The 16,323-nt window shown below is 36.1% G+C and overlaps 1 protein-coding gene across 1 annotated transcript; it reads right to left on the bottom strand.

Moving 5' to 3' along the window:
* Window positions 1-116: 116 nt before the first annotated feature.
* On the bottom strand, window positions 117-16,287 carry LOC112559578 (heat shock 70 kDa protein 4-like). Its single transcript, XM_025230910.1, has 19 exons — window positions 15,939-16,287; window positions 14,156-14,360; window positions 12,924-13,046; window positions 12,363-12,462; window positions 11,992-12,125; window positions 11,391-11,635; window positions 10,877-10,953; window positions 9,874-10,025; window positions 9,026-9,135; window positions 8,321-8,454; window positions 7,788-7,990; window positions 7,506-7,613; window positions 7,047-7,293; window positions 5,915-6,045; window positions 5,190-5,315; window positions 4,742-4,849; window positions 3,945-4,064; window positions 2,422-2,583; window positions 117-2,050 (listed from the first exon to the last, which is right to left on the bottom strand). Exons 1-19 carry the CDS (start codon window positions 16,043-16,045, stop codon window positions 1,844-1,846), a joined length of 2,799 nt encoding a protein of 932 aa, XP_025086695.1. The 5' UTR covers window positions 16,046-16,287; the 3' UTR covers window positions 117-1,843.
* Between the last annotated feature and the right edge of the window lie 36 nt (window positions 16,288-16,323).

The following is a 16,323-nucleotide window of genomic DNA, read 5'->3' as shown; positions in this document are numbered from 1 at the left end:
GGTCTTAACGTTCAAAGTGTAAAGATAAAAAAACTGTTACAGCTAGGAGGAATGTTGGCATTTTGTTCCTTCAGTTCTGTGAAGGCAGCCTCATCATACTTTCTTCACAAGTCATAAATCATTGCATAATTTTACTTCGTGTACCTGCATGAATCACATCCACTTAAACATTTATCATGTACAGTCTTACTATACCTTTATTACAAGCCAGTTTTAATGGTAAATATAAATCGTAGATCCAATGGGTAACTTTCAGCAATTAGAGGTGGAGGGGAGATGGGAGAAAAGTGAAACAATTGCTGACAGGACCTTCATAGCTTTTTTTTTTTTTTTTTTGAAGGAGGGTGTCAAATTTTAGGAAAGGACTTGTTTATTCTAATAATGGGCAATATAATCTAGTCACAATGCTGAAAGAGCAAGTTTGCCAAATATAAAAATAACATGCATAAGCCAAAATCTATACGATTTATGACACGACACTGCAAATTTAAACGATAGAGGCACTTGGCATGCAAGTGCAAAATTGACCCTGCTATATAAGAAGCCCATGTTCATGCTACAAGCACATTCAACTTTTTAAGAAAAACATTATATGCATGTATTATCAACACGCACTGGTCATCTAAGGATATTCTAATATTAATTTCATAAAGAAATTATTTACAATTTTAATCCCTGGAGCAACACAGCATACTGTTATTCGTTGGTTCTTTCATGGTAGAAAAGGGGAAAATTATTTGCAGATTTCAATGAAAAATGAGCAATGCAATAAACTGTTCAATTCTGGGTCACCATTGTGTTAATGTAGAGTGATGAAAGAAGGTTGCATGTCAACTATAGTCAATAGCTGGAGCCAACGTGACAACCGTTAGCTTTTAGACCAACCTATCTTTTGCTGAAATGCAAAAGATTGCATTAGCATTGTTCAAATCTTAGTAGAACCAAGTACCCTTAATGTTGAAAATCCTGCTGCTTTTATCCTCTTTTTCTGGACTGCAACATTATTATAATGTGAATCAGCGTACATGGAAGAAATCTGTTAAATTCTATCAAAATTATCGCAAGCCAAATAAAACATGCAACTCGTAGATTAGCAGTATGATAGGATGCATGTGATCATGTGGAAAAAAAGATACTTAACATTATAGCAGCAACACCAAACTTTGTCATTAGCGTTCATGAAAACAAAGATATGCACAAGACACTTTCTGGACATTTTATTAACTATTCCACCGACAAGGAGTACCATCAAAATGAAGATGGGCACCACTAACTCTTGCATCTCTTACAGTCAGAAGCAAACAAGCACTGTATGCAAGCATTCCACACAAACTTGTTATAACATCAACTTGTATAACAGCACATAAAAAGTGCTAACATCAATCCTCAACATTTTATGTGGGATTATTTAGAGTGGCAAACATCTTAACAAGCTTAAATGCAACAGACAAATCCTTTTTGACTGGGAACTTTATTCCTTCTCATAGATACAACACGATGACTATTTAAAGTCTATACAATAAGTTTTGAAACTGAAGCGATGCTAGCTCTGGTAGTTCACTGGGAAAAAAAAATGACAAAGTTCCATCTCACAATTATTTTTCCTTATTATTAAGAGAGGCACAGTGTCTCAAACTTTGTTTAATGTCAAGTTTAATTCTAAATCAATGGTAATAAAAAATTCTGTCCTGCTGTGGATTCATTCCTTTGACTATTAAATCTTTCTGTTCCACAAATTACTTCAGGTGTTTGGATCCGATGTAAACAAGGCATAAGACATGAAGAAACCAAGCAGTCTCTGAGAAATGATATAATGTGACCAATATAACCAGTCTTTCATTCTTTAATCCACATCCATTTCAGCTGACCTTCCCTCTTGGGAATGACCCTCAGCAGTACTTTCTTCAAAAGGTTGCTGCTGTTCCTTAGGCTCTCCAGCACCACTGTTATTTGACATTTCCTCACCCTGTTTCTTTCCATCCTCCTCTTTGGGTGGATCTGCCTTGGGCTTTGGTCTGTTTATAACTGGGAAACATGTTGACTCTAGACTCTGTACAAATAATACAAACAATGAAGATGCATTTCAATATGGTCAAACAAAGCATAAAGCAGTATGTCATTTACAACCATTGCTAGCTTTCTGTGAGACTATGCATCATGTGGTTTTTACTTACAACATTTCTTAACACAGTAAAGCAGAAGACTCCTTGTTATTTTATCTAATCAAAACGTCTTAAGCATTATGTCCACCTGAAGCGAAGACTATAAATCATAAAAAGCAGGAAATTTCAAAGGCAGCACTTCAGTGTTCCTGAATTTCAACTGTGTTAAAAGATCTTAGGGACTGTGGTGCAAAAGGTGCATGTGTGTGTTGGGTATGGCCATTAAAACTGCTGAATACAGAATGCAAAGGTGACTTACCCTTTTCTCAGAGCGTACTTGTTCTGCAGTGACTATAGGATCTTCATGACGTTTGACTTTGGTCTGGGCATCTAGCTTAGGTCCCCACCATGCCATCTTCTCTTCCAAACACTTCTGCACTTTGTCTACATCAGCCTTTTCAATGTGGTTATATTTCTCATCCTAGACAAAATCATATTATAGACTATGTAGGTCTTTGTTCTCCATGAACTGACTTCTGAAAAAAGTAGCAGGCTTAACTCTTTTTAGATGGACATCTAAATCATTTCTACATTCTAAAACATAGCAATTCTACTCTTTTTAAATATTACATGAGAAATACAACAGACATTTTTTTTAACTTTAAAAATATGAAGAATTTGAATTTACCCACATCAATGTACCATGAACATTCTCTAATTTATAATAACATATATAAAATCTCTTAGGCACCCGACACCCATACAAGTACCACACTCTATTCAGAAACCTAAAGAAAATAGGAAAAAAGCTTCAGCAAATGGTGAATTGGCACTGTCACAGGCATGAATCTGCAGTATTCAAAAAGAACATTGTACCTAAGCTCAAATGAGTATGGCATGTTGGTCACCAGTTGGGTTGAACAGAAAATGCTGATTATTAGCTCCACAATTGACAAATAAAAGATAAATGAGATTAAAAATAAAGTTAAAACATTCGGTTGCCTTTTAGCGCTGCTCATACTTCTTTTTCTCTCATAGTCATGGGTGTGAACAAAGTCTGAAGTCTCTATCTCTCACACAAAAGTAGTTATATTTACAAATGATGTGTTTTAAAGTGTATATGTGTGGAGTTTCTTGGTACACGTGTTTCTATACAGAAGATTAGATTAAGTGTTCTTGACATTGCTTTATAACCAGATTGTAAGAACCACAGTTTTAAGATGTGTGCTTATTTTGATCACATGCTTACTGAAGCTATGCTCTTAAATCAATAAAGAATCAATCTCTGACACATACTGATATGCCTACTTTCTTAAATCATAAATCTCTCATTTTTTAGATTTTTATTTGCCCTAGTTGATTTGGAGTTCGCTCACTCTCTTTATTTATCATCACTATTATTAATTAAGATGCCGAAGCAGTCAGCTATGCTTGTGACCCCCCTGCATATTTGATGGGCCAGATGAAAGCATTTATTGAAGACTGACTGCATGTAGTAGCCAGCACTGGGAGTGCTTCTACCTTCCCTCACCCAGACTGACCCCATTCTTTCCTTCCAGATGGTAAAAAAATGTCCATCAACATTAACATCTTCATAATTAGTGAGGGAGAGTATGCTAGCAGAAGAATCACCGCCTGAGCTGACTGACAGAAGGAAATTCATATATATGTACTCTCTACCAAATTTATTAAGCTGCTGCTATGCTGTGTATACGAGAAAAACATTTTTTTATCTTGACAACAGTTGTCAGTTTTCTTATGAATGGTAACAGATGGTGAACGCAGCAAAGATGATTCACATAAAATGAATTAAAGTTGCAGACTACAATTAATGTAACTTACTCCTTGATGCCACTGGTCCAGGAACTTCTGGACATGCATGACTGCACCGCCAAACTCATCCCTCACCTCAGGCCAGTCCTGGGCTTCTCTGTATCTATTTACAACAGGCTGTCCCACTTTCTGCAACATGCCACATCAGTTGCATGATAACACTTTTCACATCATAGCCATTATCTTAAGCATTCCATTTTTCAACCTAATGTAAATACGTATTATCCAGAATCAGGAAAAACACAAGATGCACATTAATTCAGCTGATTTTGCCAATGAAACAGACAGGAAACAGGGGGAACATCAACACACATATTTAAGCATGTTTTTCTCACTATACCACAAAGAACTTAAAATTTGAAAAAGACTGATGTTATGTAGTACAAATCAAGGGAAGTAACTTGTAGAGAAATGACTGAACATTGAAATGAGCTATTTTGTGTGTCTGTACCGTTAACCATTCACGAATTAAAAAAAAAAGAAATTACTGTACACGTATATGGTGTGACTTCTTAAAAATGGTGAGTCACCGGCTGTGGGTTGCGGGTGTGACAGCAATGAGGTAAGCAAAGATTTTAGTCATATATTACTAGCATCATATACTTCAGTGTTGTTAAGATCATATTTGTCTCATTACTTTCTTTAGTTTTAACATTTACAATTTTATGCAAGTACTGCAGAAACTTTGATTTAACTTTTTTTTTTTTTTAAAGTTGAGCTGATAACATTAACACATGCATGTGAACAAAGTTTTTTAATTTCAAGTGGAAAAATCAGGTGCCAATGAGTCAAACAGCCTGTGGTACCTTAAGCTCCGCCAACTTGTCCACATACACCTGTTTGTTCTGATCCTCTCCTTCCTCATACAGCCAGACCTCTGTATCCTCAAGCTTCACCACAAAAGTGTTTCTATCCTGAAGAAAGTAAATGCATTGGCAAGTTTAGGGAGCAATAAACATAACATTTGAATACATTGATTTCTGATCCTCAGTGTTTTAGTTGCACAGTGACAATACTTTTTGCCACTGCCACTATCAATTCTTTTTTTAAACCCCTCAAACAAACCACAACAAAAGTACATTTTGCAGCATGCTGATACTTATGACCCAGCTCTAAATCCAGCTGTTAAAATGCTTGTCAAACATTCCCCTATTTCTCACAGTAATAATCTGCCAATGTTAACCCATCCACCATAAATCTAACCCTCGTTCTTCCCTTCCATTGTACAAGGCAATAACAGCATTCAACACTCACATCTTCTTGCATGTAATCTTCAAGCTCATTGCTCAACTTGTTGCGCATCTCATAAACATACTCTTCTACAGTATTTTTGGCATCAACTCGTTCCTTCTCCAAGCGGTCTTGCATTATCATACTATTCTGGAAGGAAAAAAGAATATAAATTAATAAATGGTAACATGACATTAAAAATTTGCTAACCTTCATCTGTAATAGAATTATGATTTTGAGGAATGGCTGTCAAACTAAATAGCCGAACAGCTGAATTTTTAAATGCAATGCAAAATTACATAGGACTGCTAGAGATAAGCACATAAATACATGCATCCACACACACACAGAGTAGACATAAAATGAAAAGAAATTTCAAAATAGCATGATTCCAACGGCTTCAAGATCATCAAGTTAGTATGGGCCAAGGGAGATGGAATAAGAAATCACAATGTTGAACAGTATTAAGAAAAAAAAAAAAAAGGAAGGCGAAGGTCGTCCCCTAACCTTTATAGGTCACTGGGGGGGAGGGGTGTGAGGTGTTAGAGACATCACTTTCCTCGAAGGCAGCTTTTTACATGTTGGTGCCCATCTCTCACCCAGTCCTCAGGTACCCATTCCTGCTAGCTGGGTCAACTGGGGGAAGTTCGAGTGCTACCTGGGTATCGAACCTGTGTACCTCTTGATTCAGATGCAAGTGCTCTTGGCTACCTGCTTCCTCTACAAAGTAAATATATATATATACTTACCTCTTTCTCAGTCAGCAGGTTGACAAGTTCTTTGTTAAGCTGTGGGACATTAGCTTCAACAGGAAGGTCCACTGTTTTCACCTTGCGCACTTTCTTTCCCCTGACTTCTTTTCGTCTGTTCTTTCGTTTTCCTTTAAGTTAAAAAAAAAAATTCATTTATGTTTCAGTATGACTTCTTCATAGTTTAAGAAAAAAAAAATGTCAACTTTTAAACCCAAGATAGAAAATTGGGTTAGAACACAATCTGAACTGCTGGCAAATCAATAAGAGGAAAAGGAACTGACAAATGCTACATGAGCAGGCACTTATCAATCAGGCATTGAGCCTGTCATGGACACTGCATCAATGATTACAAATAACTGCATCCCCAACACCTATCTGTTGAATGACATTTAGCAAGAAAGAAACATCATTTTTCCAGGGCAAGCTGTCATTCAGTGACCATGAATTATGCTTATCCAATGCAAACAAAAACTCCTCTCCTTCAACTGAAATCAACTTCATGGAAAATGCTTCAACAGAGTCACATTTTCTGCTTTATGTGTATTTTCTTCTCCTTGGGCCCCAAACTTACTAGCCATCTTTCCACCATGCAAACGCAGCCACCACCTTGGAAGAATAAGTGCTTGATGGAAACCCTATGTCTCTTTGAACGAAAAAAAAAATAATTCACTGTAAAAGTGCTGACAGAAAACGTGAAAACTCTCTCCATGTGACCTTTTTGGGGAAGCCAAATGTGACACACTTTTGCACAGTAAAATATCTGCGCAAGACTTGCAACTTCTCTGTACACAGGACAGAAAATAAGATCGAGTGCCTTACAGCAAGACCTGCTACAGCAGAACTCAAGACGCTTGCACAACCCATAAATAAGCACCAGCAAGGATCGACACCACATACACATTCTGCTCATGTACAATTTTGAATTAATGAACTGCACAGCAAGCAAGAAAAGTGTGTAGTTTCTAAATATCAGAAATTTACTTATTTTATCAACTTAAAAATAATGTTCAAAAAATGCAAGCTTCCCTTTTGTTGTAAATTTTTTTACTTTTTCAGGGGCAAGAGGGCACCTGTTTTACTCATTCAATCTTTCAAATCAATAAAAAATTTGGAAATTTGCAAACTTCACCAGAGCCAGATTGATGACAAAAATGGGCATCTACCTTTGAAAGAAATTCTTCCTCAATACAAATTACACCGACCGACACTTTTTTCCTGCAATAGCCATTCTTTTCCTTGTTCCCATGGTTGATGTTATATCGAGCCTGCTTTGGAAGTGAGCATGATGACTCCATGGCCTTGTAAAAATCTAGGTGGTTGCACTTTACTAACCGTGTCCGTTTTCTGGCCCATGATTGTATTAAGTCAGCCAAGAACTGTTTCAGCAAAAATAAACCGGTGCTTGAAGTTTACACAGAATGTGACAATGAAAACATTAGGCACATGTGTACAAGACTGATGCCAGTATTATGTTGCTTTTGATGCCAACTGAACCTGGTTGCTATTCAAAATCCTTGGATTACTGTTTCACGGTCAGTCTGAAAGAAATTTTAAACTGCAAAGCTCAAACTTATCAACAGATATTAACCTGCTTGTCGTCTCCAGTCTGTGATTCTTGCGAGCTGGACAGATTTGCAGCTTTCTCGTGATCACCCATTGGACTTTCAGATGGACTTTTTCCAGATGCTTCATCTGCCTGCATTGAGTTATACAACATTAGTTAACTAAAATCAAATAATTATTATTTGTGAACAAAATTTTTGTAATTTTTAATCCTCCTACTAGGACTACAATATTTCACTTCCTCAATACTCTCATATATGCTCAATATGATGGTTCGCTGAAATGTAATATGAAAGACACTACTTACCTCATTACACGGTCCATTTGGCACGGACACTTCCTTCTTCTCTTCATCTACTTCCATTGATTCCTCCTCAACATCATCTGTCTTTTCATAAAGAGTGGCACCAACCACACTGAAGATGCCATGAGCGTTGATCCTGACTTTCACTTTCACCTTAGAACTCTCCCCATTAGGCTGAGGAGTTACATTGTTCACTTTAAAGGTTCCTGTATGAGAGACATGACCATTTTTCAAGAGCCAGGAAATACACTTTTTCATACAGAAAGTATGACAGTTAACTTATTACATCCATATTTGTTTTTTGCTCTGGACACATATTACTGTACCCCAAGTGGACACTTCAAGCAACGCAAGCCAGCTTGCACTGGCATGTTACATTTTTTTCACACTTCCCACTAAATGTGAAAATACACAATACTTTAGCAATAAATCAGAACATTTAGTTTAACTAAGCTCTCTCTCTTTTTTCTCTCCACCCCCTCCTCCCCCGTATGGCTGATTCAAAACAGGCTTTCCCACCATATTTATTTACTGACCAATTTCTGGAGAAGGGTATGGTAGGTTGGATGTTTGGCTATAGTAAGCTCTCAGCACAAAGGGCTCTTTTCTGTAGAAGGTAAGCATCTTTGACTGAGGAACCTGGTGAAACTGGGGGAATACCTCCATGAAGCTGGAAAAAGGTATGTAAAACTATGTAGAATTGATGACCATAAGTAAAGTCAAGTCTGTAGCTAAAACATGAATTAGCTCAATGCTTACACCCCACTCTTGTTTTGATTAGTTGTAAAAACCATGTGGTTGTCTTACTGCTTCCTTTCAGCCTTGTGCATCAACAGCTAACACAAGCTTTTTGTGTTCACCCCTTGTTACAGGAGCAGATAATACAGAACTTAAGCAAGACATGTTTATCTTTTATATTGTTTCATAGATTTTATTATTTGTTTTATTGTATTACATAAGTCAAAGACTACCTTCAAGATACATTGAATGTCCGAGTAAGAACTGGCTGAATAAAAAGGAGTGGACTGGTTATGTTATAGAGGACCTGCTCACCATCACCCAAGACAAGCCTAAGTAGTGTGCCTTATCAACTGCTGCACGAGCTCCTCCTAACGACTGTAGCAGTATGGGGACTAGCAGACTACATCTCACATCACAGCATGTCAGAAAAATATTTAGCAGCATCAATATGTAACATACCCACTAGAATACTCACAAAGTGCATACGCAGTATTACTCACCTTTCCTCATCCATATTGCTCTGTGGCTGCCAGCTAAGAGAGACTGGGTAGTATTGACAGTCTGTGACACTGAAGTCTCGTACACGGAATGTTGGTGAGAGGATGGCACACTAGAATTGGCACAAAAAAGACTTGTTAAGCCTACTACAGATTCAAAGAGCAAGAAGTGAAACGGGTTACTTTTATAAGAAGCTGGGGAGTAATGATTGGAGAATTGATACCAAAAAACAAAAAATTTTTAACATTAACAAATCAAAGAGTTGTGAAAAAATTAGTGCATAATATAGACCCCCCAAAAAAACACAAATGGCAACAATAATGAAAGCCATTTAATGTCTTCACAGTGTTGAGAAAACCTACACAGGCAAACCTATAACTATTTTCATGTATTTACTTCATGGCTATAAGTCTGGAAGAGTAAGTTAGCCGTGAGTAAACCATTGTTTAGGGTCTTCAGATCCTCATTTAAAACTGATAGGGATTTTAGCAGCCGGATGCAAGGGGGTGGGGGAGTACACATCAACACAAATGTATGATGTATATAATCTTGATCCCAGATACCAAGAAACCATTTTGGTGACTTTTTTTAAACTGTAAAACTGCCAAAGACTTTTTGAAAATAAGGACAAAATATCAGCATTCATATTATTTGGTTTATTTTGTGCGAATTCATTTATGCATTTAAATTTTTTTACACGTTTTGAAGATTTATGCATTTCTATGAGTTGGAAACTGCTACAACTTATCAACAGCAGCACACTCTCTCAACTAAAATCAGGTCTTGCTAATTATAGATGGAAAATCAGAGGGGTCTAATGCTATAAACACCTTAGAGTCAATTGTCCTACCTGAAGGGCGCAACCTCTAGCCACAGCTTCATCAGCATTGAGGGTTGTGCTGGGTTCTTTGCTGAACACTTGCATAACAGCTCTCTTAAATGCTGGAATTCGTGATGCGCCACCCAATACTTCCACAGAGTACACATCATTTGGCTTCAATTCTGTAACAAAAATATCCATACACACTGTTATATCTGTTGTCTTATTTAAAGTGATTTTAATGTATCTACTTGTTAACAACAATGCATGATGTACATCAAGATTTGGTATAATTCAGCATGCTACCTCTGTTTGCTCCTCCATGCAAAATCTTTTTTTTTAAATCATCCATCATAATCACTAAGTATTAAACAAATGAATTTTAACCTTGCTGACTTTCTGTTAATTGTAAGTGGCAACCATAAACAAATCTTTGCTCCAACATTTTTGTAGACTACACAGTTCTACCAAAGGAAAGTTCCTTCCATCAAAATTTATAGGGCAACCCAAGTCTGAAGTCAAATAAACTCAAATACCATCGACACTGTCTGTTACAAAAATGCTTAGTTTTAATATTTTGGGGAAGGCTGAGGGGAGGAGGTGACAGGAATGGGTTATTGACCTAAATTCATTTTTCTGATTTTACTGAAAGGTGCTGTCATGCAAGACCTTTTAGTATACGCTGAAGAGATTTTGCCTTATTATAAAGTAGGTGTTTACGATATTGTAAAAAAAAAAAAAAAAAAATTTTCACGCTTTCCAAAATGCACAATAAATATGGTGTTCAAAGATTTGTATCTTGTAAACAGAACACAGATTTCTACTTACCTTTTGAGAACTACTTTGTTATCATGCTTAAAAATAATTTTGCACTGTGGTTAGCCTATAAAGGGGTCTGCAGCTTAGAAAAAGGTTAAAAGTCTATAGTATTTTTTAGAAGCGAACACATTTACACATTGATACAATTTATGTTCAACAATGCACAAGCATTAATACCTACCAACCTACAAATGGATATACAGGTTTCACTTACTTGCATTTGTTAGAACCCCAGCCAGCGTCGCTTCTATTCTCCTTATAAGATGAGCACTAAGTTCCTCAAACTGATCCCTGGGTTGAACAAAAATAGTCAGGATTAAAGATCATTCCTATCAAAGTTTTTAAGTGTCCTAAAATCTGAATTAAAGTTTTTCAACTTAAGCAGTGTTTCACAATTAATATGCAGATCTTTACTATTTGTTCAATCCTAACAAAATTTTCCAAGATTACAAAAGATCTTGCAAGATTTTGTCTATATGCAGATCATAGACTGTTTGATTAATGCAGTCTGCTCTGGAACACCTTTAAGTTAAACACTATATTACCAGCTGCTTAAAAAAAAAAATAAACATAGCACAAATTCTGTCAACTGTGGGAATGATTTAGTTTCTATTTAATTAAATACATTCAGCTATTTAACATGCCCATCTCTAATCATTTCTCCTCAAATTTGTCTTGCATAAGCAACATGTCCCACACCTCTACCTTTAATATCCTTGTCCATGTACCTGTTCATTTGAGACGAGACATCCTTATCTTCCATGAAGCACTCTATGTTTAGAGGAATAGCCTGTGTATTTGCACTCATTAGTTTTTTCAGCTTTTCACACTCTTGCAGAAGTCGTATGTATGGCTTGGGCTGACTCTCAGCATTTATATTGTACCGCTGCCTGAACTCTGCTGCAAAATGCTTTGCCAGGACTTCATCAAAATCACGACCTCCAAGTTCTGAGTCAAAGGAAACTGCCAAAACCTGAAAAAGGCACAAATATAATCAAAAATACTTTGAAAGTAAAGTTCTTTAACATTTCAAAGGATTAGGATTAAAATGTTTAGAGCAAAGTTATTAGCAATGAAAAAACAAAAACAAAAATGTGTTGGGTAGGGGAGGGATGGATCGCAATGTCTGCAATTGAGACCAACAGTTTAAAACAATTCTTCAAGTCAATTTTTAGCTTATAGTAAGTAATAATAAGACTCTTATAAATAAACAAAACATTTGTGGAAAAAGCACTTTTCCCCAATTACACTTTAAAAGTTAAAAGAAAATTCAAAGCAATAATCAAGTTTCCATTTAAAATTTAATTCCAAAGCATCTTAAGAAATTACCTTTAGTTTGCCTTTGTTGAATGCACATGCAGCTACCTGAAGAGCAGAGTAGCCAAGGTCCGCAAACACAACAATCCGAGCCTTTTCATTCTCCCCAGGCAAATCCTGTTTTGTGATGCCATATCCTAGGGCAGCTGCATTATACATAAAAAGCAACATGCTGGCATTTGGTGTATCTTCTAAAATTGATCCCACATCTATATTCTTTTCTCAATACAAAACCTTACTAGTTCTTCTGCAATATGCTTAATTGTACATGACTGTGCAGGTACTGGCACACAAAATTCATATTCCACATAATGAGGATTGATAAAGAACATTAACTGCATAAATTTTGATCATATACAATGTTAACAAATACTTAAACTCACCAGCTGTGGTATCATTCATAAGACGTAGGCAATTGATTCCTACAAGTGCACATGAGTCAAGCAATGCCCTGCGTTCTGCATCAGTGAAGTATACAGGAACCTACATTAAACATAAAACAAGTTATTTACATGTGCACACTCGTTATCTTTTTCTCTATTCATCAATCTTGTCTGACACTTGGACACATGTACTTCTGCATTAATCAAAAACAGATTACTGGTCTTTTTCAGATATAATTCTTTCATTATAAAGTGAACAGAACATGGTTTATAAAGGGAAATTTTCAACATACTTCCTGAAAGTTCTGAGAGTCATGGTCATTAGAATTATCATACATCATGTAACGCTGGATAACCTTCCTTCACTGAATGATTTCATTCTACTTACACAACATACCACAACTATAATCTTACAAACAGATCATAGTTCTTCAGTGTGATCCATCTCAAGTACACTTTTTGAAAAGTAGATCTGGGTTAGCTTATATCTAAGGATTTTTTTGAAAGAGCAAATGTCCCTCTTTTCCTCTGCCCCTCACCCAAAATGCAAATAGCACTTACAGAAACCACAGCATCCACAACTTTAGTTTTTAGTGCAATTTCTGCAGTCTGTTTCAGCTTGGTAAGAAGCATAGCCATAAGCTGGAGAGAAGAAAATTCTTGCTGCTCTCTCATGTAAAACATCTGCAAAACAAACACATTCCGATCACTTATGAACCATGTCATTCTAACTCAAGTATCATTAGTTTTAGCACAAAGCCTTTACATGTAGCATAATCAAAAAAAGACAAGATAGAGCCTTTTGCTGCATTAAGTCTTAAACTAAGGACATCAATCAACTGAATAAACTGAGTCAACAGAAAACAACAGAAAGCACAAGAACTGAGTGATCAGAGCCAGCATTTCCATCCTGAAAGACTAGAGTCTCTCCACGCTGCACAGCTGGGATTAGCATCACAGGGTTTTGCAAAACAAGGAAAACCCTTGAATCACATCAACAACATGTGAGCCAAACCAAGAGGCACGATCCCCATTGTGCAATGTGATCAGAGAATGGATTAAGATCTCATCATTTCACAGCTGCATCATTCCAAAACAAAACCAAAATAAAAAGATACAGTTCTGCACTGCTAAATCTCATTTACTCCACTTCACTTTGACCAATGAGCTAAATGTTTATCTTAGCAAAAGTGCTGTTCAAGCCATTTTACAACTTCCGACACTGCAAACCAATTTTCAAGCTCAAAGTTTGCCAAATTAATGGCTATCAAGAGACTACTGTAACTGTCAAGCAATGAACCTGTGATCAGACTTCTGGAGTTCATAATGTCAAGAAGAGGACAGTCTTAAAAAAACACTAAACAGCATCAAATCAGGGTATGACTGCCACAAATTTAAGTGGAGCGAAAGAACATTTTTAGTTGTCACTTGAAATGACATGCAGCTGTATTAACATGATCAAATCTGCCGTCAGACTATGATTCATGAATAGATGGTGCCATGGGATGTACTCCTTCAACTGATAAACCAATGAAATGGCCCCCTAAAAAAACCTGCAAGTGGTTTTGAATTTGTTCCGGTTCCATGTGTTAGGTGAAAAAAAAAAAAAAAAAAAAGAAACAGAAGTACTTCAAGTACATATACAAAGAAAAAGTGCTTCAAAGTTCACATAATTTAATGCATACAGTTTGAAAATTACTGAACAGATAGAACAGAACATTTAAGGCAAACTTTAGAAAAATGGGTACTAGTTTTCAGGCAAGCAAATTACAAGAGTATATTTAAATTCTTACATTAAATGTAACTTTGCCATCCTTGTCCTGGCCAAGATTGTTAGGTCGAAAAAACTGCTGTCTTTCTTTCACAACAAACGGATCATTAAGGGTCCGGCCCAGCACCCTCTTGAAACCTGCTACTGTGTTCTGGTAATTTGTAACAGCCTGCTGTTTCGCAGAAGCACCAATATTCCGGACTTTCTCATTTAGGGAGACATATGACCTGCAAATGTAAAGATCTATTTGTTAATTGTCAATGTTTTGATGTTACATTAAATACCTATGTTATTAGATGTTAATAATGCTAAAGTATGCATTCAGAACTATGTAAAAGTACTTGCTTAAATTGGGCAGAACTAACAATTCTCTTAATGGCAAATCAAATGGCTAGGAATATCATTAATGTGCATTAAGTGAAAAATCTACTAAGCAAGCAAGATATAAATTTATTCACAAAACCTAAGTCACACACTGTCACTCTCTCTCACACACACATATCAAAATAACACCATAATGATGCTAGATCCAGAAAGCCCTTAATAAAAAGTAGATGCCAGCTTTAAAGTTAATTCTTCCCTGCAGTTTTTGTAGTCTTTTTCCACCACCTTGCATTTCTTTTCAAGCTAAAATATAGGTATCAAACTAAATTTTAAAAAATTAAAATTCCACAACTTGAAAACATGTTTAACAGCTAATGGCCCTTTAAACAAAATCAAACAAACCATGTCATATATACTAAATAGGTCTCAATTCGCAAGCACCTAAAAATTTATCATACTTTGCATGCACACTTCTTTATCCAGAACAAAAATGAGCTACTCTATAGGCGCTGAAGTATTGTGCTGCAGCTTATCTCAACTATTTAAACCAGAAACACAAGACCTCATCAGAAACAACCACATTTTTCTTAACAGTGAAACTGGTTTAGTCTGTTATTAAAATCAGCACCCTGATAGTACTACTGTAGTATCACATTATGCTTACCACAAGAATTATTTTCCATGGAATAATATGAAGCAACAAACATACTTTTCACTTTGTAGTCAACCTCTCATTAAACAAAATGAGTACAATAACTGCAGTTTTGTGATATGGTATTAAACTATAGAACTGGGAGCAACTGTTGAAAATATATTGAGAACAATAACTGACGCAACGTCATTAAATTTACTTATTCACCCAAAAAAACTAAAACTAAAAATGGGTCTTTCTTCATGAATCTCTCAATTCATAACTTCTTATTAAAAATGCAGTCTTCTAATTAGTAATGAGGTCGAATGTGATAGTGGTAAACACCTGCAAATTTAGACATGTTTATGAGTGGTGAACATACACTATATTTATGATAAAGGCCTGTGACATAACTTCATTTAGTGCTAAATTATAATGCTAATAATAAATTACACAGAATATAATACACAATAAAACTATATACTACAGAATAATACAATATTACAACTACTGATCATGATGATGATGTCAGATGGCCAATTACACGAATAATGTCGAATCGTCTCGAAATTTTTTTTCACGACACCCCACTATCTTCTAAACGATTTTCTGAAAGGTAACAAAGAGCATCCTGGTAATCCTTACAATATAAGCTTTTTCAGCTTTAAAACCGACAATTAACATTGGTCTCGTCTATGAAATGTTTAAAATTAATCATCGCTTTAAAGTTTTACATGAAAAGCGCACGTTTTCCTACAATTGTGGTGTGGGCGTACATAAACCATACATAAAATTCTGGAATATGGTATTACATTTAACTTAATGTGAACAAGTCAAACGAAATACTTACGGTGTACATCTATCACTGTATTCGTTTGCAATAGTTTCTATGCCCCCAGCGCGTGCTACTCCTATGTAACTGGAGTATGTACCTACATCGAAACCAACTACAGCCATTGTTGTGATTATCGGTCGTCAGCAGACGATTCGACTTTGAGACCTTAGTCCCTTTTATTGAGAAAAGCAGTCCTTTAGTCACTTATGTCCGATAAACGCTTGCGTCCACAAGAAGTACAAATCGCCGTGGGACACTCCACTGTGACAGCCGCAATAATGAACAACTGGCTTTGCCGGTTATAAGGATGGTCCAACTGAAAATTCTGGAACACACGTGAAGTATGGCTATTGATCAATAGCCCGTAAACCCGCTTCCGGTTAATTATTTTATTTGCAAT

The sequence above is a fragment of the Pomacea canaliculata genome, linkage group LG3 (genome assembly GCF_003073045.1).
Source record: "Pomacea canaliculata isolate SZHN2017 linkage group LG3, ASM307304v1, whole genome shotgun sequence".
NCBI lineage: Eukaryota > Metazoa > Mollusca > Gastropoda > Architaenioglossa > Ampullariidae > Pomacea > Pomacea canaliculata.
This window is presented reverse-complemented; position numbering and strand designations above follow the sequence as displayed.

What these genes read in the sequence shown, in the direction of transcription:
- LOC112559578 (XM_025230910.1), bottom strand. Translation starts at nt 16,045, where the DNA reads ATGGCTGTAGTTGGTTTCGATGTAGGTACATACTCCAGTTACATAGGA. An exon ending in TACAGTGATAGATGTACACC is followed by an intron (nt 14,361 to 15,938) that starts GTAAGTATTTCG and finishes TTACATTTGCAG; the next exon opens with GTCATATGTCTCCCTAAATG. An exon ending in TATGAATGATACCACAGCTG is followed by an intron (nt 12,126 to 12,362) that starts GTGAGTTTAAGT and finishes TGTATAATGCAG; the next exon opens with CTGCCCTAGGATATGGCATC.